Below are 24,266 nucleotides of genomic sequence, written 5' to 3' on the forward strand. Positions count from 1 at the left end.
CTGCTTTCCAGATCTTTTCTCAAGGAACAGAGAGACACATGGACCTGACGTGGGATGAGCTAAAGAAAGAGGTTACCTTGGCTGTGGAGAGCGAGGTGAGATGTGCTGCTTTGCCTCCTGTGCTGTGCTGTTCTGACAGCTGTTGTTGGGCTGGTTTGGGGAAGTTAAATGAGGTGCAAAGTGGCCTCAGGCCTTGTTCTGCCCTCTGTGTTTCGTGTGAAAGTACAAAGCTACATCCTGCCTGCCTGCCTTTTCCATCCCCTCCTCTGCTTTGGAGGCCTTGCTTGGTGTTCTGCTGTTGCTCTCTATGAGTGCTCTTCGCCAGAGCCCATGGAGCTCCCTGTGTGGGGATGCTCAGAGTCACAGAATCCCAGTCCCCCTTGGCCTGTCCCTACAGGCCCTTGTCCCAAGCCCCTCTCCAGGTTTCCTGCAGCCCCTTTAGGCACTGGAGCTGCTCTAAGGTCTCCCCTTCCCACAGCAGAGGGGCAGGATCCCCTCCCTGAGCTGCTGCTCACACTCTGGGGGTGCACCCAGCACAGGGGGGGTTCTGGGCTCAAGCACTCACTGAAGCTGGGTCATGGGGAGCTGCTCCTCACCCAGCACCCCAAGTCCTCCTCAGGCTGCTCCATGCAGTGCCCCCCAGGCTGTGTCTGTGCTGGGGATTGCCCCAAGCCAGGGTCAGGACCTTGCCCTTGTTGAACCCCATGAAGTTCACATGGTCCTGCCCCTGCAGCCTGTGCAGGTCCCTCTGGGTCCCATCCTTCCCTCCCATGTATCCACCACCCCACACAGCTCAGCATCACCTGCAAACCCACTGAGGGGTCACTCAGTCCTGGTTGTCCATGTCTCCAGCAAGGATGTTAAACAGCACCAGCCTCAGGACCAACCCCTGAGGAGCTCACTTTACCTAAGCTTGTGTCATAAATGGTTCCTGTGGGCTTTGTTCCCCTTGCTGGTTGCTGTGTGAGTCACTCCTGTAGGGACATACTGCTGTCCTGACAAGAAAGAGAACTGTAAGCGGGGTTTCTAAACCTTAACCACCCCAAGATGTGACACTGGCCATGACAGAGCAAAGCACCAACACAGCAGCTTGAACACTGCCGTTTACCTCCCTGCATCCACCTCAAGTCCCACTGTGTCCCCTCAGTTCCAGGGCAGTGTGACACAGTACGAGTGCTCCCTGGAGGAGTTCTGGCAGCTGCAGGTGGAATTCTGGTCCAAGTTCTATGCCTGTTGCCTTCAGTACCAAGAAGCTCTGTCGAGGCCCTTGGCCCTGCACTTGAATCCCCACACGGGCATGGTGTGCCTGCTCAAGAAGGTGAGGCTGGTGGTGCTGGCTCTTGGGCTACTGGGGCCACCTTGGAGCTGTGATGGGCATGGAGGGATCTGACCGTGCTGTGGGCTTGGGGAGCTCCAAAAAGGGCTTTCTTCTCTTCCCAGGGCTCCCTGTCTTTCCTCATGCCCTGCTCCTTGGTGGACCATCTCTATCTCCTCTCTAGTGAGCACCTCCTCACTGAGGACGACGCTGCCATCTTTGATGGTAAGTGGGGAGACCTGGAGCTTTTCATGCTGGAAGCTGCAGGTAGAGGGATGAAGGGCTTCCCATAGGAGTCCCTTGAAGACTCCATCGTTGGCTGTATGGAGACAGTTGGCTTATGTTGGCATTGTAGGGGGTTTGGTTTGCTTTTGCCACTCTGCTCCCAGCAGGACATAGAAAATGATGTCAAGGCTGCAGATGTGACTCACTGCAGATACCTTCAAACTGGTTAACCTTAGATTCCAGACTGTTGCTGGGTGACAAGGACCTGCATTGATGGATCCTCTGCCCTTTTAGCTCTATAAGCTACCTATGGAGGCTGTGGTTAACTGGTGCCCTCTTCGTGCCTGCTCTCTGTGGGGCTGAACATGAACCCTGCTTAACTCTTAACTCATTTGGGTGCTTGCTCAGCTTTGCCATCCCCACCAAGAGCAGTAAGATCTGCTCTGACTCAATGCAAGCAGTTTTCTTCTGTGATATTCCCAATCTCTTTATCTTGGTGATGGAGTAAACTTGGGTATTACAGATAAGGGGGGAACCTGTGATCATCTGAGCACCCCGTGCTGCAGACTTTGTCATAGAACCCCAGCCTGGTTTGGGTTGGAAGGGACCTTAAAGCTCACCCAGCTCCAACCCCAACCCCTTCCACTGGAGCAGCTTGCTCCGAGCCCCTGTGTCCAGCCTGCCCCTGGGTTCAGTGTTTTGCATCAGTGTTCCTGTGTAAGCTCTGGGCAGGGATTATCCCGTTTCTCCTCTGGGAAGTCAATACCAGAGCGTGCAAACCCTGTTAATATCGTGACCACAGTGCCCTGTGTGCTTTGCTGCTCTGGGAATGACGTTTTGCAGGGGAAAAAGCAATGGAAAATGTTACCTAAGCTCCACTTCCATGCTCGAGTGCCTTTTCTAAGAGGAGTTGTCATCCATTTGCTCGAGCTATTTTGGGAGCTGAGGGAAGGGAAGGGAAGGGAATGGAAGCTGGGCTGGGCTGGCGCTGGCAGGCTCGTGGTGCCTGCTTTGTGTGCTTCAAACTGCTCCCCAGATGTGACTGTAAAAGCACGTGGATGTGGGATTGCTCTCTAAAATGGGGATTTAGACAGGGCTGAGCTTTCAGCTCTGCTCTAAGAAGGCAGAAATCCTCCCTGGGCTGTTGCAAGTTGGGAGCTGCTGTTATTAATGTGTGCTCTGCTCCGGGCTGGGTTTTGCTCTTACACTGCACTAATGATTCCCTTTCAACCTGTGGCTGGGAAGAAAAGCCCTTGGAGGGAATTCCATTGCTTTATTATTGCATGGCTGGCTTTTGCTTTCCAAAGGATAAAGCCCAAATCTTTCCCTTGTCAACTCCTTCAGCTGTAATTCGGCCTCGTCGTTAGGGAAGGGTCATTTCCCCAGACCAGTGTGCTGCTAGGAGCTGAACTAACTGGGTTTTGATGGTCCTCCCTCCTTCCCTTTGAAATCTCTTGTAAATATACAGTTAGATTCTTTCATTACAGATGTGGAGATGTCTCGTGATGTTGTCTGTCTTGTCCAGTGCCTTCGCCTGATCGGAGAATCAATTTCCATGGAAATGGCTTTCCTCATGGAAATGGCTTGCTCCCGCCTCCAGCCTCCAGAAAAGGCTGCAGAGCAGATCCTGGAGGACTTGATAGCTAATGACACGTAAGGAGATGCTTTTGCAGATGTTCCCCTGCAGGGACACTGAGGATGCCTGAGCAGGGGTTGCCTGGAGCCATCCTCCATGGGCATCCAAGCTCCTTGGAGCTGTGGGGGCTCTCCCTGTGCTACATGGGGCTTTTCCAGGTCCCCTGGGAGATGGGAATGTGGGTGTTGGTGGCATTAGCAGGGTTTTCCCTCCAGAACCCCCTTCCTACTGCTTGGAGCCCTCTAGGGAATAAGTGCTGGTGATCCTCAGGTGAGATAAAGAGGAGCAAGTTCCTGTGAGGTGATTACTGTAGTGTGGAAAGCAAGTGCCTGCAGACACTAGGGAGAGGTCAGAGCCTTGGTCAAGCCCTGTGGTTTCTGTGCTAACCTCCTGGAACCATTCCCCTGTGGAATGCCAGCTATCTGCCTGCTATTTCCTGGTGGCCTGGGGGAGTGGAATGAATAGACCAGTCCCTGCAGGCGCTGTAATAAAACTCCAAGCCAGAAGAGGTTTCCCATCAGGAATGTCCAGGATGATCTGATCCAACGCAAGGAGGAAAGGGAGCCCTCTTGAGCTTAGATCTCATGATGATGATGATGATGGTGATCCTCAACATAAAAAGGACATGGAACTGTTGGAACAAGTCCAGAGGAGGCCACGAGGATGCTCAGGGGCTGGAGCAGCTCCTGTATGGAGATAGGCTGAGAAAGTTGGGGCTGTTCAGCCTGGAGAAGAGAAGCTGCGTGGAGACCTCAGAGCAGCTTCCAGTGTCTGAAGGGGGCCTATAGGGATGCTGGGGATGGACTCTTCATTAGGGACTGCAGTGACAGGACAAGGGGTAACGGGTTCAAACTGAAACAGGGGAAGTTTAGATTGGATCTAAGGAGGAAATTCTTTCCTGTGAGGGTGCTGAGGCACTGGAATGGGTGCCCAGGGAGGCTGTGAATGCTCCATCCCTGGCAGTGTTCAAGGCCAGGTTGGACAAGGACTTGGGTGCCATGGTTTAGAGCGAGGTGTCCCTGCCCATGGCAGGGGGTTGGAACTGGATGATCTTAAGGTCCTTTCCAACCCTGACTGTCCTATGATTCTATGATGTTCACTTTGCAGGGAGAACGTGATGGAGGATATCCACAGCAAACTGCAGGAGATCAGAAACCCCATCCACGCCATGGGAGTGCTCATCCGAGAAATGGACTACGAGACGGATGCCGACATGGAAAGAGGTGACAGCTCCTCAGCAGCCCACCCGGCCTGGGCAAGCAGAGCCTCTGCCAATGTTCTTGCTGGTCTGGTTCCTGTTCCCTAGCTGGGTGCTTTTCCCTTCCAGCTCATCACCTAAGTATGCGCCTGAACCTCACCCAGCTCTATGGGAGCGCTATGGCTGGCAGCGTGGTGTGCTGGGGGGTGTGTAAGGTCGCCTCCATCCGCTTCCTGATCTGTCGGGACCTGTTGGTCCTCCAGCAGCTGCTCCTTCGCCTTGGAGATCCTGTGAGTACAGCCCTTGGAGCTATGGCTCTGCCTGCTTTGAACTGCGGGATGTGGGCTCCTGCTGGTGCCAGGCTCCCGGCTCTGTCTCCTCCCACAGAGCATTGGGTGAACCAGCCCCAGGCTCGGGCAAGCCCTGTTGGCTTTTGTCATCCTAAGCAAAGCTCACGCCCCAATTCCCTCTTTCCATGCTGAGCATCCAGGAAGCGGGAATTAAACCTCTTCTGTGGGAGGAGGGCACTGTTTCCAGCCTCCCATCTGAAGCAGCATTGCCTGAGCACACACAGTTCTCCATCTCTTCCCCATCCCCATGCCAGCACACGCGATGGCAGCGTCACGGCATCCGTGTTTACCCACAGGCCATGGCTTTGGCCTCTCCAAGGCTGCCCCAGTCAATGCAAACAGCCCCTGTGATGCCAGCTGAGGCTGTGGCCATGGGCTGGGCTGGGTCCATCCTGTTGGGCACGTGGCCACGTGGGGGAAGGTGCTGAGGGTTTGGCTGGACGCAGGGATGCAGAACGAGTGGCCAGACAAAAGGGAGCGTTGTTTGAACTAACCCTGTTTACCTTGGAAACACGGCTGCAGGAGCTGCTTGGTTGAAAACCCTTCCTGGATAATCAGAGTCACAGCCTGCTTTGGGATGAAGGGACCTTAGAGCTCACCCAGCTCCAACCCCAACCCCTGCCACTGGAGCAGCTTGCTCCAAGCCCCTGTGTCCTTGAGCACTGCCAGGGATGGGGCAGCCACAGCTTCTCTGGGCACCCTGTGCCAGCGCCTCAGCACCCTCACAGGGAAGAGCTTCTGCCTAAGAGCTCAGCTCAGTCTCCCCTCGGGCAGGTTCAAGCCATTCCCCTTGGCCTGGCCCTACAGGCTCTGATGAAGAGTCCCTCTCCAGCACCCTGATGTGCTGTATCACTTCAGACAAAGGCGTGAGTTAACCCCTCTGGTAGCCCAAACCCCATGGGGAAAGGTGAACAAGCAAAAAGCTGTGTGTGCACCGAGCCCTTCTCCAGCCTGCAGACACTGAAGGTGCGATCCCATCACCAAGAGCAAAACCACTTTGCTGCAGAGACCACAAAGGGCCCCATCCTGCTGCCCCAGTGTCATGCCCCTGCATGCTCCAACAAAGAGCTTGGTGACACCAAGACCTCAGAGCAGCTTCCAGTGTCTGAAGGGGGCCTATAGGGATGCTGGGGAGGGACTCTTCATTAGGGACTGCAGTGACAGGACAAGGGGTAATGGGTTAAAATTGAAACAGGGGAAGTTTAGACTGGATCTAAGGAAGAAGTTCTTTACTGTGAGGGTGGTGAGGCACTGGAATGGGTGCCCAGGGAGGTTGTGAATGCTCCATCCCTGGCAGTGTTCAAGGCCAGGTTGGACAGAGCCTTGGGTGCCATGGTTTAGTGTGAGGTGTCCCTGCCCATGGCAGGGGGTTGGAACTGGATGATTTTAAGGTCCTTTCCAACCCTGACTATTCTATGATTCTGTGACACCAAAGAGGAACAATCCAGGCTTGTGAAGGACACGAGCATGTCCAAGTGGCAAAGCAACAGCTCCCAAGTGAGCAAGCAGCAGGGCACACGTGCTCTGTGAGAGCCTGGCTCCAGAAGGGCACCTTGCAATGTGCTTTAAATGCTACCAGGGCAACCTTATCCCAAAGCACTCTATGTTCAAACTGTACTGTGATTCCATTCTATGATTATAGAGACCTTGCAACAGTCTTCCACTGCCTAAAGGGGCTGCAGGGAACCTGGAGAGGGGCTTGGGACAAGGGCCTGTAGGGACAGGCCAAGGGGAATGGCTTGAACCTGCCCGAGGGGAGACTGAGCTGAGCTCTTAGGCAGAAGCTCTTCCCTGTGAGGGTGCTGAGGCGCTGGCACAGGGTGCCCAGAGAAGCTGTGGCTGCCCCATCCCTGGCAGTGCTCAAGGACACAGGGGCTTGGAGCAAGCTGCTCCAGTGGAAGGGGTTGGGGTTGGAGCTGAGTGAGCTTTAAGCTCCCTTCTACCCAAACCAGTCTCTGATCCTTTGATTTCTCACTGGAATCTGACTGGGTTCTTCTGGCTCATGCAAGGCTCCTGCTGGTCACTTGGTGGTTGAGTTCCTTGCTGAGCTGGTGACCTCTGTGGTGCTTGCATGGGGGACAAGCAGGGCCTGCCCCAAACCCCCTTGATCCTTCCATTGCTTTTGGTGTTCCAAGCCCTGTGCTTTGCTTGCAGACGGTTTTGGGAGGGGGCCAACTGTTCCAGTCCCAGCAGGACCTGCTGCACCGCACCTCTCCCCTGCTGCTCTCCTATTACCTGATCCGGTGGGCGAGCCAGTGCCTGGCCTCCGACGTGCCTGTGGACACCCTGTAAGTCCCTACCATGCCCATTGTGCCTTTGGGTCGTAGCCTCCTGCTAGAGGCACCTGAAATGCCCTTCCTGCTATGAAAAGCTGGTGGTTGCTGTGGGAGTATGGCTCGGGGTGGGGGGGGTCAGGTTGTGCTGGGGAGGGTGGGTTTGCTCCTGCTGTGTTTTGAGCTGACTCTTTGCCTTGTGCTCCTCGTGTGAGGTCTCCCTGTTGTGGGGCTGTTGCCTTCTGAAGCAGTGGGAGTCATTGGAGCTGAACAATGAGCACAATGAAAGCAGGAGGCGTGTTGTTGTCTCTTCACTGATGGCTTTTCTTCTTCTCTAGGGAGTCTAATCTGCAGCATCTCTCTGTGTTGGAGTTAGCAGACACCACTGCTCTGACAGCCCATAGACTGGGTAAGACAAGGCCTCAGCAGCTCCAGGCCTCTGCTATTTATACCTCTGGCACTCTGAAATGCTTCCTGCCTGACAGGAGGATGGAGCCAGGAGGGGCTGGGCTCTGCTCCCAAGGAACAAGGGATGGGACAAGAGGAACCGGCCTCAAGCTGCACCAGGGCAGGGTTAGATGGAGCTGAGGAACAATTCCTCCCCCAGAGGGTGCTCAGGCATTGGAACAGGCTGCCCAGGGAACCGGCCGGCCCTGCAAGTGCTCACAAACCCTATAGATGAGGCCTCAGTGCCATGGGTTAGGGGTGGCCTTGGCAGTGCTGGGAATGGTTGGACCTGATGAGCTTAAAGCTCTTTTCCAACCTGGTTGATTCAGTGGTTCCATGATTTCTCCCACAGCAACCAGGGAAGCACGAGGATGTGGAAATACTTCCCCAAAACACATTGGTGCTTCCAGCTGGGTGCAGTTCAGTCCTGAGTGATGCTCACAGCTGGTACCTCGAGGGGGGAAATCGCAGCTGATGAATAATTCATGTTTCCATAGAATCCCAGAATCCCAGCCTGGTTTGGGATGGAAGGGACCTTAAAGCTCCTCCAGCTCCAACCCCTGCCATGGGCAGGAACCCCTTCCACTGGAGCAGCTTGCTCCAACCTGGTCATAAGCACTTCTGGAAGTCTCACTGCAAACACATAACACTTCAGGTTACTGCTTTGGGGGTGAAATCCTAATGGGGGAGAATATGAAGCAAACTCCTGAGGCTGAGGGTGATGTGTGCCTTGAAGGGGTTACAGAGGGAGGTGGTGAGCAGGGCAGCAGAGAAGAGGCCCCAGTGAGTGCTCTGCACTTGGAGCCTGAGATGCTTCAGAGGGAGCAGAGAAAGGCAGCACCATGTGTGGGGCTGGGAGCTGGGGATGGATCCCTTCCACTCCCTGAGAGCCCTTTGGGGCATCTTTGCCAGCAGACTGTGACCTCTGGAGTGCAAACGCATGAGCATCTCGGGCCAGGAGGCGCTTTGTGCCTCCGTGTAAATGCCAGGGAGTGCGAGGAAGATTGAAAACATCCTTTGTGTGTGCCAGGCTCGTGGGCTCGCTCTTGGCCTGCTCATGAGGAAAGTCCTGTTTGGCTGCTGGGGGGAGGTAGGGAAGGCAGGGAGGAGGTGGCAGCCTGCAGGGAGGCGTTGGGAACGGTTGCTAATGGGAGCTGGGAGGGCTGGAATGAGGAGAGAGGCATCCCAGATAGCCAAATCAGCACTGCCTCCACCCTGCCCTGCAACAGGCAGCAGGGAGAGCTGCAGCTGCCCTGTGGGGAGAGCAGAGCCCTTTGTTTTCATCTCATGATGGAGCTGTGCTTAACAAGCAGGGCTCTTTGATCTCCTGCTGCTCCCCCTGGCTTCAGCCAGAGCCATCCCAACCCAACCCATCTTAGGGCCAGGGATGGGCACTGGAGCCTCAGTGTGATGGGGAAGGGCTGAGGGGGTTCAGTGTGGAGAAGAGAAGGCTCAGGGGGGACCTGCTCGCTCTCTGAAAGCTCTTTTCCAACGTGGTTGATCCCATGGCTCCCTGTGTGCTGCAGGCCCTCTGCTCAGCGTTCCTTTCCCCTGTCTCTTCCAGTATCCAGCCCTCAGACAATCGTGGAGCTGTTCTTCCAGGAGGTGGCCAGGAAGCACATCATCTCTCGCCTCTTCTTGCAACCAAACACCCCCTTGGCTGAAACGAGCTTGAACTGGCCCCATCTCATCACTGCCATAGTGGCTGACTTCCTGCCGCTGCTGTATCCTTGCCTGTGCCCACTGTAACCAGGAGGAGGAGCCATAAGGCATGGGAGCCTTGAGCCCTGGTGTGGAGGCTCTGTACTGAGGCTGGGAGCAGTGGTGGGTCTGTGGAAGGAGGGTTGGGGCTAACAGAGGGGTTATGGTGCTGGGCTGCAGAGCTCTCAGGGGCTAAATTGGCCACTTCTGCCCTCTGCAGCTCCAAAATCCATGTTTTCCACATCCAGGTTTCCAAGAGAAGCCTCCTAACAAGTGGCTGTTGTTGGTGTTAATGGGATTGGTGGGTATTTGAAGATTTCACCCCATTCGGGTGCACAATAAAGGATTGGAGCTTTGACTTTAAGCCCCTGAGCTCTAGGAACTTGCCTTGGCCAGGGGAGATGCTGGGAGACTTGGAAGTGGGACAAGAGCTGGGCACTTGGGGATTAGATGTGTTAATGGGTTTGTTTCATATGGATAAACCTCATTACAGAATAGTGACTTGTATAAAGAGAGGTTTAATCTTCTCTCCTTCCCCTCCACAAAGGGAGCAGGAGAGTGAAGCTTTCAGGCCTGTTCCCCAAGCTCTCCACCCTGCCTTGTCCTCTCTTCCTTAACCTCTGCTCAGATGGCCCAGCAATCCCAGCTTCCTGTTCCCAGAGTGCCTGATGGGGAACTGTCAGTACACCCAGCTCCAGGTGAGTGCCCTCATGGATGTCCAGCAGCAGCTCTATGCCCTGTGCTACCCCTCTGCATCACCCCAGCGAGCTCTGCACAGCCTCTTACCTCTCCTTGGGAGAAGCCACCCAAACCAGCCTCTTCCCAAGCACTGGAGTTTGTTCTGTGCTCCCCTTGGTGCTGCTCGTTGAGGTCAGATGTGAGCTGATCTTCCCAAGCACTCCTCTCCCACATCTCCCTTATGGAGAGGATGGGCTGGGAGCTTGTCCTGCAGCTGAAACAGGCTGCAAGGAAGGATGCTTGTGGAGAGTGGAGAATGGTTTGGGTTGGAAGGGAGCTTAAAGCTCCTCCAGCTCCAACCCCAACCCCTTCCACTGGAGCAGCTTGCTCCAAGCCCCATCCAACCTGGCCTTGAGCACTGCCAGGGATGGGGCAGTGTCTCTGTTACAGCTATCACAGCGTTAGTGCAGTGAGCCAATCTCCATCTCCCTCATGCCTCTGTTGCTCCCTGCAGTGCCCACCCCTGCTCACAGAAGGCTTTCTGCTCAGTATCTCAAATCTAGACAAGGCCACAGGGAGTTTGCTGGGGAATGGCTTTAGGTGCTTCTCTGATGCTTTCCCTTGCCATGTTTTGAAGACAAGCCCAGGCAGAAGTGCTCAGGATCACTGTACCCTTCCCATGGAGCAGTTCAGCCTCCCAGGGCTTCTCTTCCCTGGGTGCAAGGAGCATCCTGGTTGACTGTCACAGTGAGCCCTTAGTACAGCAGCTCCCTGGCTCCTGATGTGCCCCCATCCTTTCCTGTGCTGCCCTTGCAGATGGGTTGCCCCCAGGGCTGGGGGTTCCCAAGGCTCTGCTTCAACCCAGGTTGGACTCAGCTATGCCTTAAATGTCCTTAGTAGTAAAAACCCAGCTTAAGGAGCATCCATCATCTTTCCAGCCCTCTCGGGAGCAGCAGTGAACTGCTTTGCCTCAGGTGCCTCTGTAGGCTGCTGTATTTGAGGCCACTGTCCCTCCATCATCTCCTGTGTGGTCCCCAGGGGCTGGGTCCTCGTGCTCCAGTTGGGAAGCTCACGATCCCATGGCTGCAGCTCCATGTGACACGGTGCTGAGGCCAGCCCTTGAGGCTGTGCAGCCTGCTCTTAATGGGATGCTTTCTCCCCTGCTTTACAGACCCTTTTCTTCTGCCAGCCCCTTTCCCACCTGGGGGCTCGATGACTTTCTTTTGTGCTCCTATTGCCACCAAGAAGAATGGCAAATGGGCTTTGGAGGCAGGGAATGGCAGCCTGGTTTTGGGGCAGCTTCCTTCTCCCTGCTTTGAATTGCCTTGCATTGCTTTCGCCTCACTTGTGCCCTGCCCTGAGGAGGTACAAGAGGCTTTTATCTCTGCAGGAGCGAGCTCTCCCTCCTCCCCACTGCCTTCTGTTACCCTCGCTGATCCCACTCGGTCCCAACGACGTGGATTAAGTGCTTTGACCTCAGGGAGCTAACACCGGCTTTGCACGGAGCACGAGCACCGTGACCCACATAGAGGTGGCCATGCAGGAAGCACCGTGCCCAGGGAAGGGCCAGTAACCAAAGCAGTGCCCTGCTTTGGGGCCAGGCCTCTCCTTGGGGCTGGTTCTGTGGGCCAAGCTGTTGAGGATGCTCAGGGTGGGATTTATGTGCTGGAGCTGGCTCATCTGGGGGCTCAATGCAGGCTTGGAGGGGCTGCATTGCCATGTGGCTTGTGGTGGGCCTGTGGGCTACGTGCTGGGGCTGATTGCACATGCACAGGAGCCTGTGAGACCTTGCTTTGCTGCTGGGTTCTGGCCTCTCCTTTCCTCTAAGCCCCTGCTAGAGGGACATGGCTGCTGCTTCACATGCAAAGAGCATCCACTGCTCTCCCAGTGATGCTGGCTTTGGAGCTGTCACCGTGCCTCTCCCTGCCTATGGTAGGTGCTGACACTGTGCAGCCCTTAGGTTATCCTGGCAGGGCAGGCACTGGGGCAGCTTGTGCCAGCTCAGCCTGGCCAGTGCCTGGGTTGTGGTTTCATTTGTGGTGCCATCAATGCTCCACCTCAGCCCTGTCTGTGCTGCTGTGATCCGTGCTCTTCTCCGGCCCTGCTGCAGATTCTGCCCCTCTTAGCACCTTCTTTGCCTGTTGTTCTGCTGCCTTCACACACGTGGGACCAGCAGGTCCAAGGAGCTGATCCTGCCCCTCTGCTCTGCTCTTGTGAGGCCTCCCCTGGAGCACTGTGTGCAGTTCTGGTGTCCTCAGCATAAAAAGGACATGGAACTGTTGGAACAAGTCCAGAGGAGGCCACGAGGATGCTCAGGGGCTGGAGCAGCTCCTGTATGGAGATAGGCTGAGAAAGTTGGGGCTGTTCAGCCTGGAGAAGAGAAGCTGCGTGGAGACCTCAGAGCAGCTTCCAGTGTCTGAAGGGGGCCTATAGGGATGCTGGGGAGGGACTCTTCATTAGGGACTGTAGTGACAGGACAAGGGGTAATGGGTTCAAACTGAAACAGGGGAAGTTTAGATTGGATCTAAGGAGGAAATTCTTTCCTGTGAGGGTGCTGAGGCACTGGAATGGGTGCCCAGGGAGGTTGTGAATGCTCCATCCCTGGCAGTGTTCAAGGCCAGGTTGGATGAGGCCTTGGGTGCCATGGTTTAGTGTGAGGTGTCCCTGCCCATGGCAGGGGGATGGAACTGGATGATCTTAAGCTCTTTTCCAACCCAGACTATTCTATGATTCTATGCACCCTGGTTCATGCTCTGTTTCCCTGCAGCAGGTTTGCAGTGGCTGCAGAGCATCATGTGTGGCTTTAGGGGGCTGTTTCGGAGGCTCCCCCTTAGGGCTGCTGGAGCTCTTCAGAGCATGGGGGGGGTGTCTCCATGCACCCAAGGGACGTTGGGGCTGGGAAGACCAGCCCTCGAGCTGGAAGAGTGGGAATTCTGTGAGCACAGCAGCTAAAGGAGCCACCAAAATAGCACTACAGAGCTAACCCTTCCTCTGGTCCTGCCTACCTGCAGGTCACAAGTGAGGGCTTACCTGAATTATAGAACCATAGAATGGCTTGGGTTGGGAGGGACCTTAAAGCTCACCCAGCTCCAACCCCTGCCACGGGCAGGGACCCCTTCCACTGGAGCAGCTTGCTCCAAGCCCCTGTGTCCAACCTGTCTCCCATTCCTCCTCTCCCATAGGAATACATTCGCCTGCTGCAGCCGTGGTGCCACGTGAACATGGGCTCCTGCTGCTTCATGATGGGCAGGTGCTACCTGGTCATGGGTGAGGGCCACAAGGTAAGGATCTCCCCTCCTTCCCTCTGGGCTCTGGGATCGTTCCCCTTGGGAGGCAGCTGGTGCACAGGTAGGAGCAGCCTTGTTTCTGCTGTGCAAGTCAGGAGCCAGCATCCCCAGCTCTGCTGCCTTCAGGCAAAGGATGGGATTGGAGGGGGTGGTGGGACCTGCTCTTGGGGATGCTCTTGCTAGCATGGGGCCAGCAGGTCTCATGCAGTGGAGGTGGAGCAGGCAGCATCCTCTTGGTGGTACCAGAGGCTGGGTCAGCCCCAAGGGACACACACACAAGCTGCTCTCTGGTCTGCTTGCAGGCTTTGGATTGCTTCTGCCAGGCTGCATCGGAGGTGGGGAGAGAAGAGTTCTTGGACAGGCTGGTCCAGCCTGAGGAGGGGGAGATGGTCTCCACCCCACGCCTGCAGTACTACAACAAGGTAGGGCCGAGCCAGCTCCATGTGCATGATCCTGACCAAGTCAGCTGGCACCAGGGCCTTCCACACACACACACTGCTTGGAGAGGGGATCCCTGCTCAGCCCCTGGCTTTCAAGGAGGTGACTTCAGCCTCAAAACCCCTCTTGGGTTGCTTGGTGAAACCCCTGCTTGCTCTGGGGGAGAGTGAGGAGGTGACTGCAGTGAAAGCCAGGTACTTTCCACCTATTACCTTCCTAATAGCAGAGGGCTTTTGTTACCCAGCAGGAAAAGGCAGGGTGAGATCCAGGTGCTGGAGGCAGAAGCCAGGCATGTCCAGGCTCGATGGGAGATGCTGCTTAAGGGGAAGGTTATGAAGCTTTGTGGCAAGTGCAAATGAATGTCTGTGAGTTAGGATAAGATCTCTGTGGCTAATGCCATGGAGCAAACAGGCTGCAAGCTTGGACCTGGCTCCTTGTGAGGGATTCCCTGCCTTTCACATCCAGGGAGGGTGTCAGGTGTCCCTGGAACCAAACCCATCCCTATTCCAGTCTGAACAGTGCCAAATGCTTGCTCTCATGGTTAGCAGGGACAGGAGCAGCTCTTGTAACAGCCCAAAGAAACCAACCTAACCCAGAGGGCTGTTGTCTCCTGCAGGTGCTGTGCTTGCTGGACATGGTGGGGTTGCCAGAGCTGGTCATCCAGCTGGCCACCCTGGCCATCATGGAATCAGCGGATGACTGGAGGAGCCAGGTACAGGGCACTGCTTTGGCATCGATGTGTCTCTTCCCAAAGGGATTCTCAGCAGTTTGATCCCTCAAAACGTGCTGGTTTATGTTCTTTTGGTGTCTTCAGGCTACTTTGAGGACCTGCATCTTCAAACATCACTTGGATTTGGGCCACAACAGCGAAGCATATGTAGCCTTAACGCAAAACCCAGATCCGGGCAGGTAGGTGAGAGCTTTAGGACCTTGGTGCCCACTTGTCTCAGAGGTCCATGTACCAGTTTTCCCCATCAGGCTGAAGGGAAGATGACACTTGAGAGCAGGATGTGGCCGCTGCGTCAAGAGGCTCTGTTTAGTGTCTGTGAAGGTCTGCTAGGAAGGCTTTTAAGGATATATGGGATGGGCAATATCCCAAAGGAAGAAACAGAGGGAAAAGGAAGGTGCTTGAGGGAAGAGCCCCAAGGATGACTCGAGGGTTGCACGTTGGAAAGCTTCAGGAGTGCAGGCCATTCGGGTGGATGAGGAAAAGCTCGAGTTCCATCTGAGCAGTCAAATGGGTAGAGGGAGCTTCACCCCAACAGGAGGATGTGCAGAGTGGGAATGGCTGGGACAGGCTTTTTAGTTGAGGCTGGAGAATGGATCTTCCCCAGACAGAGCTGAGGGATGAGGCTGCCCTCCAGAGAGCCCTTTGCAGAGCACCCAGGACCTCTCTATCCAGCCCTGCAGGAGTCTGAAGGGATTTATTGGTCCTGAGCCAGCCAAGAGCCCTGTGGAGCTTTATCAGCAAGCAGCGGGTTCATGGCTCCGAGCCTGCAGGTGGGATTGGTGCTGTGCTCTTCCCCCTGCAGGCAGCTGGACTGTCTACGCCAGCTAGTGGTGGTGCTGTGCGAGCGCTCCCAGCTCCAGGACCTGGTGGAATTCCCTTATGTGAACCTGCACAACGAGGTAACCCCGGCCCTGTGCAGGGAGGGATGGGGACAGAACGGATCCTTTTCCAGGGATGGGGATTTATAGAGCCATAGAATAGTCAGGGTTGGAAAGGAGCTTAAGATCATCCAGTTCCAACCCCCTGCCATGGGCAGGGACACCTCACACTAAACCATGGCACCCAAGGCTCTGTCCAACCTGGCCTTGAACACTGCCAGGGATGGAGCATTCACAACCTCCCTGGGCAACCCATTCCAGTGCCTCAGCACCCTCACAGGAAAGAATTTCCTCCTTATATCCAATCTAAACTTCCCCTGTTTCAGTTTTAACCCATTACCCCTTGTCCTGTCACTACAGTCCCTAATGAAGAGTCCCTCCCCAGCATCCCTATAGGCCCCCTTCAGACACTGGAAGCTGCTCTGAGGTCTCCATGCAGCCTCTTCTTTACCCCATTTGAGCCTCTCGTGTGCTGCAGGTCGTGGGCATCATCGAATCTCACGCTCGAGCAGTCGACCTGATGACCCACAACTACTATGAGCTGCTTTATGCTTTCCACATCTACCGCCACAACTACCGCAAGGGTGAGCTCAGGCTGGGCCCTCGGAGCACCCCATTCCCTGGGCCCTAGGCTGATCCCTTCCCCTTCCCCTTCCCTCCTCAGCTGGAACGGTGATGTTTGAGTACGGGATGCGCCTGGGCAGGGAGGTGCGGACGCTCCGGGGGCTCCAGAAGCAAGGCAACTGCTTCCTTGCTGCTGTCAACTGCCTGCGGCTGATCCGGCCGGAATACGCCTGGATCGTGCAGCCAGCACCGGGAGCAGTGGTAGGAACCCCCTGAGCTTGCTGTGGCCTGGGCCAGGGGTGGGCCTGGATGGGCTTTAGGTCCCTTCCAACCCATTCTGTGGTTGCGTATGAACCCTCTGAGCTGTTGAATGTGGGGTGCGTTTGGGAAGGAGCTTCCAAAACCATAGAATCATAGAATAGTTGGGGTTGGAAAGGACCTTAACACCATCCAGTTCCAACCCCCTGCCATGGGCAGGGACACCTCACACTAAACCATATTACCCAAGGCCTCATCCAGCTTGGCCTTGAGCACTGCCAGGGATGGAGCATTCACAACCTCCCTGGGCAACCCATTCCAGTGCATGGATGTGGGCGAAGGCACTGACCACCTTAACCTGCTGCTCTCCTCTTCTTGGCCAGCTTGTACAGCGCTGCCTTGTGCTGCTCAGTGTAGACACCAGTTCCCTGCATCACCCTTGTGTCACTGTGTGGAAGCAGAACAACTTCTGGGAGAGGGCTGGTGTGCATGTGGAATCCCAGCCTGGTTTGGGTTGGAAGGGAGCTTAAAGCCCATCCAGCTCCAACCCCAACCCCTTCCACTGGAGCAGCTTGCTCCAAGCCCCTGTGTCCAACCTGGCCTTGAGCACTGCCAGGGATGGGGCAGCCACAGCTTCTCTGGGCACCCTGTGCCAGCGCCTCAGCACCCTCACAGGGAAGAGCTTCCCAAACCACCACCCCCACAACCCCCCCCCCCACCCCAACCCCCCACCCACCCCACACCCACCCCCCACCCCCCACCCCCACCCACCCACCCCCAACAACCCACCCCACCCCACAAACTGAAAGCTCCTCCAGCTCCAACCCCAACCCCTTCCACTGGAGCAGCTTGCTCCAAGCCCCTGTGTCCTTGAGCACTGCCAGGGATGGGGCAGCCACAGCTTCTCTGGGCACCCTGTGCCAGCGCCTCAGCACCCTCACAGGGAAGAGCTTCCTGACATCTGGCATAAACCTCTCTCTGCTTTCTCCTGCAAGTACGAGCGCCCTGGAGCATCCCCAAAGAGGAGCCACGATGGGGAGTGCACGGCTGTGCCAAGTAAGTGTCCAGTCCTGGTGCTTCCTCTGTGGCCGCAGCCTCTGCCCTGGCCCCAGAGCTCTGCTGCTCCCCTCTGAGGGGGGAGATGGCTCAGGGCAGCTCAGCTTAATGATATGGGGGGGTTGTAGCTTAGGTACCGCTCTCCAGGTGTCCTGGAGCCCCTTTAGGCACTGGAGCTGCTCTAAGGTCTCCCCTTCAGGAGCCTTCTCTTCATGCTGAACGCTCCCCAGCAGCTTTATGTGCTGCCATCCATCCCTTTTGCTTCCAGTGGTAATAACTTGTAATTAAACCCAATGGAAAAGCCTTTGAGAGGCAATTTCTGGTTGTTCCTTGGCAACCCTGGTGTTGCAGTGAGTGCCTGCTGTAAGGTCTCTGCTCCGTGTCTGCCCGAGCTCAGGATGCTGGTGTCAGCTTCGCTTTGTGATGGAGCAGGAGGAGTTCAGGTCAGGTATTTTTAAACCAGTTCTTTCTGTCTGAGCTGCTTCATAGCAGATCCTGGCAGGCAGAGCAGGGGCTGTTCCCAGCCAGCAGCTCACATCTGGCACAGAGCACGAGGTACACCACAGAGACAGCCCCACTTCCAGGCATCAAAACCCGACCCTTCCTTCAGTGCTTTCCCTGCTCTGGCTCCTCAAAGGCTGGCAGAAGGCTGCAGGCATTTAGCAGGATGCCCAGAGAGCCCTGTTTTCAATGCTGAGAGCTTCCATGTCCTGCAGCAAGTCGCCAGATCGAGATCCTGGAGCTGGAGGACCTGGAGAAGGAATGTGTGCTGTCCCGCATCCGGCTCACGCTGGTGCAGCACGACCTGTCCACAGCGGCTGTGGCAGGTAAGAGGGACCCTGCAGCCACCTCTGCTTCCCCTCAGGGCCTTCCAGTGCTTCCAGTCCCAGCTCCGTGTGCTTCTGACCCAGGGGAGCCTTCAGATCCCCTCCTTGCTCTGAAACCTTGCCTCTGGGTTCAGCAGAGCAGAACCAGCTTTAACTCTTCCCCCATCCTTTGGCTCATGACTTAGAATCATAGAACCACAGAATGGTTTGGGTTGGAAAGGACCTCAAGATCATCCAGCTCCAACCCCCTGCCATGGGCAGGGACACCTCACACTAAACCATGGCACCCAAGGCTCTGTCCAACCTGGCCTTGAACACTGCCAGGGATGGAGCATTCACAACCTCCCTGGGCACCCATTCCAGTGCCTCAGCACCCTCACAGTGAAGAACTTCCTTAGAGCTGGGACAAAAAGGCTTGAAATCCGGATGGGAATTACCCCCAGATGGAGCAGGATTGGAAAGCCTTGGAAACCCCACTTGCTGCAAGGCAAATCCTTGTCCTGGGCAATTCACAACGGTGGTAGCTTGCCAAAACGGTTCTCTTTGGGGGAACAGAAAGCTGCAGCTCTCCCACCTTCACCCTCTGCATGTGTTCTACCACTCTCTGTATGAGTTCCACAACATGCAAGTGGTTTTCCCCTTAGGGTATGAGGAGGAGATGGCTTCCCAGTGATGGAGGCACAAGTTGAGTTTCATCTCCCCCTGCCTGTGCTGGCAGAGCTGAGCTGATGAGCTCCATTGGACACAGGCTATGGTGCCCATGGCCTCCCCCAGGAGCAGGGCTGGCTCCATGGCTCCCTGCTGCTTACTGCAGTCCCTCCAGGGCTCACGAGATGCTCCTGAGGCCAAGAAAGCCTCAAGGCATGCAATGAGGAGCACCCCTATGGGGTGGCTCACACCGAGCCATTACCCCATTACCGTGGTGCTGTTGTAACTGCAGCTGAATCGCATGGGGTTGGGCCCCAGTAAGCACTGGGGTGTGACTGGGAGGTGTTCTCCTTGCTCCCCATCCTTTCCCCACAGGGAATTCCACACCTGAGGAAACGGTTGCTCTGCTGGTGCGGGCCGGGCTCTTCGACACGGCCATCACCCTGTGCCAGACCTTCAAGCTGCCCTTGACACCCATCTTTGAGGGACTCACCTTCAAGTAGGTAGCATTCTCCCCACCACCACCACCCCCTCAGGTGATGCACACGTGCTCCGTGATGCTCACAGGGTGCAGTTTGCAGCTCCCATGCATTAAAAGCTGGTGCTGTCCTCACCATTTCCTTGCTGTGGGTGCTGGTGGCTACGTGGCAGCAGCCAATGTAGTGGGTTTGGGGTGGAACTTGCTCTTTCACCCCTCTAAAGTGAAGATAAAGGAGCTTTGGGGTGGGAGAAATGGCTGCTTGGTCTCAGGGGTGAGGGCTGGAGCTGATCCCAGCCCAGCTACAACCAGTATCTGGAGCCCTTCCTGATGCATTGGCTCATGGCACCTCCTGCTGATGCTCACAGGAGATGCATCCAAGCTCCTGGGCAGCTCTCAAGGCAGAGCAGTAGCTCCTGTGTCCGGTCTCTGTGCTGGCCCTTTGCTCTCATGCCCCATCTCAACCCCAGGATTCCTCCTCTGCCTCCCTGCACCAAACCTGCTGTGCCCTGCTCCTGTTGCTGCCTGCATGGAGGACCCCTCCTACCCAAGCCCTACAGCTTCCTAACACGAATTCCTCCCAAGCACTTGGAAACCCCTCCTAACAGCCACCCTTTCCTGTGCCAGGGCAGCTCGTTCATGGCTGCTGCTTGGCAATAGCCCTGCCAAGGGCTGCTTCTGCCACTGGCAGCTGGGGTTGGGGGGCTTTGAGGGCAGCACCCCCCTTTGCATTGCTCTCCCTGCAGGTGCATCAAGCTGCAGCTGGGAGGGGAAGCAGCACAGGCCGAGGCCTGGGAGTGGTTAGCAGCAAACCAGCTCTCTGCCCTGGTTACCACCAAGGAGTCCAGGTAAGGCCTTGTCTGGTGGGGGGGCAGAGAAGAGCTCCCAGGGGGTCCCAGGGCCATAAACCCCCATGAAGCAGAGCTGTGGGGCTGGGATGTGGGGAGATCCCTGTCCTGTGGGGCTGGGATATGGGGAGATCCATGTCCTGTGGGGCTGGGATATGGGGAGATCCATGTCCTGTGGGGCTGGGATATGGGGAGATCCATGTCCTGTGGGGCTGGGATATGGGGAGATCCATATCCTGTGGGGCTGGGATATGGGGAGATCCATGTCCTGTGGGGCTGGGATATGGGGAGATCCATGTCCTGTGCTGTCAGCCTGCTGCCCTCATGGACCTTGGGAGCAGTTGGCATTGGTTCCAAGGGGAAACCCTGCCCTTGCAGTGCCACAGATGAAGCCTGGCGCCTGCTCTCGTCCTATCTGGAGCGTTACCCATCCCAGAACAGCCTGTACCATCGCTGTGTCATCAACAGGCTGCTGGCACACGGCATCCCTCTGCCCAACTGGCTCATCAACAGCTACAAGGTGATAACAGGGATGGGGGACGCTGCTCAGCACATCCGGTGTGCTGGCCAGGGCACCCCAGCTGCCCTCACCCTCACAACTGTTGGCTCCTCCTCGTTGGAGCTCCATTCCCAGCTCCATTCCCATTCCCAGCTCCATTCCCAGCTCCATTCCACCCACCACCCACCCACCATTCCATTCCCAGCCCATTCCATTCCCAGCTCATTCCATTCCCACTCCATTCCCATTCCCAGCTCCATTCCATTCCCACTCCATTCCATTCCCAGCTCCATTCCCATTCCCAGCTCATTCCCATTCCCAGCTCCATTCCCATTCCCAGCTCCATTCCATTCCTATTCCATTCCACCATTCCATTCCCAGCTCCATTCCCACACCCATTCCCAGCTCCATTCCCATTCCCAGCTCCATTCCCAGCTCCATTCCCATTCCCAGCTCCATTCCCATTCCCAGCTCCATTCCCATTCCCAGCTCCATTCTCATTCCCAGCTCCATTCCCATTCCCAGCTCCATTCCCATTCCCAGCTCCATTCCCATTCCCAGCTCCTTTCCCATTCCCAGCTCCATTCCCATTCCCAGCTCCATTCCCATTCCCAGCTCCATTCCCATTCCCAGCTCCATTCCCATTCCCAGCTCCTTTCCCATTCCCAGCTCCATTCTCATTCCCAGCTCCATTCCCATTCCCAGCTCCTTTCCCATTCCCAGCTCCATTCTCATTCCCAGCTCCATTCCCATTCCCAGCTCCATTCTCATTCCCAGCTCCATTCCCATTCCCAGCTCCATTCCCATTCCCAGCTCCATTCCCATTCCCAGCTCCATTCCCATTCCCAGCTCCATTCCCATTCCCAGCTCCATTCCCATTCCCAGCCCCATTCCCATTCCCAGCTCCATTCCCATTCCCAGCTCCATTCCCATTCCCAGCTCTCCCATCACTTTCCCATTCCCAGTTCCCATTCCCATTCCCAGCTCCATTCCCATTCCCACCCCATTCCCAGCTCCATTCCCAGCTCCTTCCCATTCTGTTGCCCATTCCCATTCCAAGCTCCATTCCCATTCCCAGCTCTGTTCCCATTCCCGTTCCCATTCCCATTCCCAGCTCCATTCCCATTCCCGTTCCCATTCTGAGCCCCATTCCCATTCCCAGCTCTGTTCCCATTCCCAGCTCCATTCCCATTCCCAGCTCCATTCCCATTCCCGCCATTCCCATTCCCAGCTCCATTCCCATTCCCAGCTCCATTCCCATTCCCAGCTCCATTCCCATTCCCAGCTCCATTCCCATTCCCAGCTCCATTCCCATTCCCAGCTCCATTCCCATTCCTTCCCGTTCCCATTCCCAGCTCCGTTCCTCCCAGCTCCATTCCCATTCCCAGCTCCATTCCCATTCCGTTCTCTTCCCATTCAGCTTCCGTTCCCATTCTGAGCTCCATTCCCATCCTCAGTTCCCATTCCGAGCTCCATTCCCATTCCCGTTCCCATTCCCCATTCCCAGCTCCATTGCCATTCCCAGCTCCATTCCCATTCCCAGCTCCATTCCCATTCCCAGCTCCATTCCCATTCCCAGCTCCGTTCCCATTCCCAGCTCCGTTCCCATTCCCAGCTCCATTCCCATTCCCAGCTCCGTTCCCATTCCCAGCTCCATTCTCATTCCCAGCTCCGTTCCCATTCCCAGCTCCATTCCCATTCCCAGCTCCATTCCCATTCCCAGCTCCATTCCCATTCCCAGCTCCATTCCCAGCTCCATTCCCATTCCCATCTCCATTCCCATTCCCATTCCTTCCATTCCCAGCTCCATTCCCATTCCCGCCATTCCCATTCCCAGCTCCATTCCCATTCCCAGTTCCATTCCATTCCCAGCTCCATTCCATTCCCAGCTCCATTCCCATTCCCAGCTCCATTCCCATTCCCAGCTCCATTCCCATTCCCAGCTCCATTCCCATTCCCAGCTCCATTCCCATTCCCAGCTCCGTTCCCATTCCCAGCTCCATTCCCATTCCCACCTTCCCATTCCCAGCCTTCCCATTCCCACTCCATTCCCATTCCCAGCTCCATTCCCATTCCCAGCTCCATTCCCAGCTCCATTCCCATTCCCAGCCCGCCATTCCCAGCTCCATTCCCATTCCCAGCTCCATTCCCATTCCCAGCTCCATTCCCATTCCCAGCTCCATTCCCATTCCCAGCTCCATTCCCATTCCCAGCTCCATTCCCATTCCCAGCTCCGTTCTCATTCCCAGCTCCATTCCCATTCCCAAATCCATTCCCATTCCCAGCTCCATTCCCATTCCCATCTCCATCCCCATTCCCAGCTCCATTCCCATTCCCAGCTTTGTGCCTATTCCTGAGGCTCGGAGCAGGTTCCCCCAGCATCGTGGTGGCTCCTGGTTGATGGTTCCCCCTTTGCCCACAGGAGGTGGATGCTGCCCAGCTCCTGCGGCTCTATCTCAGCTATGACCTGCTGGAGGAGGCGGTGGACTTGGTGCTGGAGTACGTGGATGCTGTGCTGGGGAAAGGGCACCGGTACTTTGGAATCGAGGTGAGGCTTTGGGATGTCCCTGGGGCACATCCTGCTTGGATGGAGCAGCTCTGCCATGGAGCCAGGCTGAGGGAGCTGGGCTGGGGCAGACTGGACAAGAGAAGGCTCCTGAAGGGGAGACCTGAGAGCAGCTCCAGTGCCTAAAGGGGCTGCAGGAAACCTGGAGAGGGGCTTGGGACAAGGGCCTGTAGGGCCAGGCCAAGGGGAATGGCTTGAACCTGCCCGAGGGGAGACTGAGCTGAGCTCTTAGGCAGAAGCTCTTCCCTGTGAGGGTGCTGAGGCGCTGGCACAGGGTGCCCAGAGAAGCTGTGGCTGCCCCATCCCTGGCAGTGCTCAAGGACACAGGGGCTTGGAGCAAGCTGCTCCAGTGGAAGGGGTTGGGGTTGGAGCTGGAGGAGCTTTAATCTCCCTGCATCCCACCCCATCCCATGTCCCTGTTGTACCCATGGGGGTGCTCACTGTGCCCATGGTGAGGAGCGATCCTGCTGCCATCGCACCCCAACGTCCCCTCTGTGTGTGTCTGTGTCCCCAGTTCCCACTCTCAGCCACGGCCCCCATGGTGTGGCTGCCCTACACCGCCATCGACCAACTGCTGCAGGCGCTGCGGGAGAGCACCACCAGCCAGCACAGCGTGGAGGTAGGACCGACCCCTTCCCTATGGAGCATCCCCATGGTGTCCCCTGCTCCGAGCTGGATGTGGGGCGGGATCAAAGGGGGGGAGCCCTCACCTCCTGCTCTGTGCCCTGGCCCAGCTCTACCAGAAGCTCTCTGAGAAGATAGAGGACTACCAGCAGAAGGTGAGCGTGGCCACCCGGGACCGCCTGTACCGCCGCAGCTAGAGCCAGCCCCACAGCCCCCAGTGCTGTTCGCACTCATTCTGTCCCCATCAACACCCAGTTTGGGGAATGGGGAGGGGGTCACCTCACCCTGTTCCTCAATGGGGTGATGAGCAGGGCCTGGGGGTGCTGCCAGTGCTCCCCCCCCCATGGTCACCCATAAGGAAGCAGTGAGGTGACCCCTCCCCATTCCCAAACTGGGTGTTAGTGGGGACAGATGAGGTGACATGTGGGGCTGGCTCTAGCTGCGGCGGTACAGGCGGTCCCGGGTGGCCACGCTCACCTTCTGCTGGTAGTCCTCTATCTTCTCAGAGAGCTTCTGGTAGAGCTGGGCCAGGGCACAGAGCAGGAGGTGAGGGCTCCCCCCCTTTGATCCCGCCCCACATCCAGCTCGGAGCAGGGGACACCATGGGGATGCTCCATAGGGAAGGGGTCGGTCCTACCTCCACGCTGTGCTGGCTGGTGGTGCTCTCCCGCAGCGCCTGCAGCAGTTGGTCGATGGCGGTGTAGGGCAGCCACACCATGGGGGCCGTGGCTGAGAGTGGGAA

The 24,266-nt window shown here is 56.5% G+C and overlaps 1 protein-coding gene across 1 annotated transcript in view; it reads left to right on the plus strand.

The window, feature by feature from the left end:
- The window catches only part of NUP160 (nucleoporin 160), a 34,988-nt gene extending 11,249 nt beyond the window's left edge, over window positions 1–23,739 (plus strand). The window contains exons 11-35 of the mRNA XM_061362238.1: window positions 12–95; window positions 1,148–1,318; window positions 1,441–1,540; window positions 3,028–3,193; window positions 4,284–4,399; window positions 4,504–4,664; window positions 6,879–7,012; window positions 7,336–7,406; window positions 9,009–9,168; window positions 9,774–9,843; window positions 13,006–13,104; window positions 13,413–13,532; window positions 14,165–14,260; window positions 14,363–14,457; window positions 15,081–15,177; window positions 15,635–15,740; window positions 15,821–15,981; window positions 16,974–17,034; window positions 17,751–17,861; window positions 18,885–19,008; window positions 19,734–19,835; window positions 20,214–20,355; window positions 22,757–22,882; window positions 23,415–23,519; window positions 23,635–23,739. Coding sequence (XP_061218222.1) covers window positions 12–95; window positions 1,148–1,318; window positions 1,441–1,540; window positions 3,028–3,193; window positions 4,284–4,399; window positions 4,504–4,664; window positions 6,879–7,012; window positions 7,336–7,406; window positions 9,009–9,168; window positions 9,774–9,843; window positions 13,006–13,104; window positions 13,413–13,532; window positions 14,165–14,260; window positions 14,363–14,457; window positions 15,081–15,177; window positions 15,635–15,740; window positions 15,821–15,981; window positions 16,974–17,034; window positions 17,751–17,861; window positions 18,885–19,008; window positions 19,734–19,835; window positions 20,214–20,355; window positions 22,757–22,882; window positions 23,415–23,519; window positions 23,635–23,721 — 2,865 coding nt within the window. The 3' untranslated portion in view covers window positions 23,722–23,739. The remainder of the gene's footprint in view (window positions 1–11; window positions 96–1,147; window positions 1,319–1,440; window positions 1,541–3,027; window positions 3,194–4,283; window positions 4,400–4,503; window positions 4,665–6,878; window positions 7,013–7,335; window positions 7,407–9,008; window positions 9,169–9,773; window positions 9,844–13,005; window positions 13,105–13,412; window positions 13,533–14,164; window positions 14,261–14,362; window positions 14,458–15,080; window positions 15,178–15,634; window positions 15,741–15,820; window positions 15,982–16,973; window positions 17,035–17,750; window positions 17,862–18,884; window positions 19,009–19,733; window positions 19,836–20,213; window positions 20,356–22,756; window positions 22,883–23,414; window positions 23,520–23,634) is intronic.
- The last annotated feature ends 527 nt before the right edge of the window (window positions 23,740–24,266 follow it).

This window comes from Neopsephotus bourkii, unplaced genomic scaffold (genome assembly GCF_033783945.1).
Source record: "Neopsephotus bourkii isolate Nb327-2 ecotype Australia unplaced genomic scaffold, CSIRO-AGI_Nbou_v1 NB_1097, whole genome shotgun sequence".
NCBI classification, from domain to species: domain Eukaryota; kingdom Metazoa; phylum Chordata; class Aves; order Psittaciformes; family Psittacidae; genus Neopsephotus; species Neopsephotus bourkii.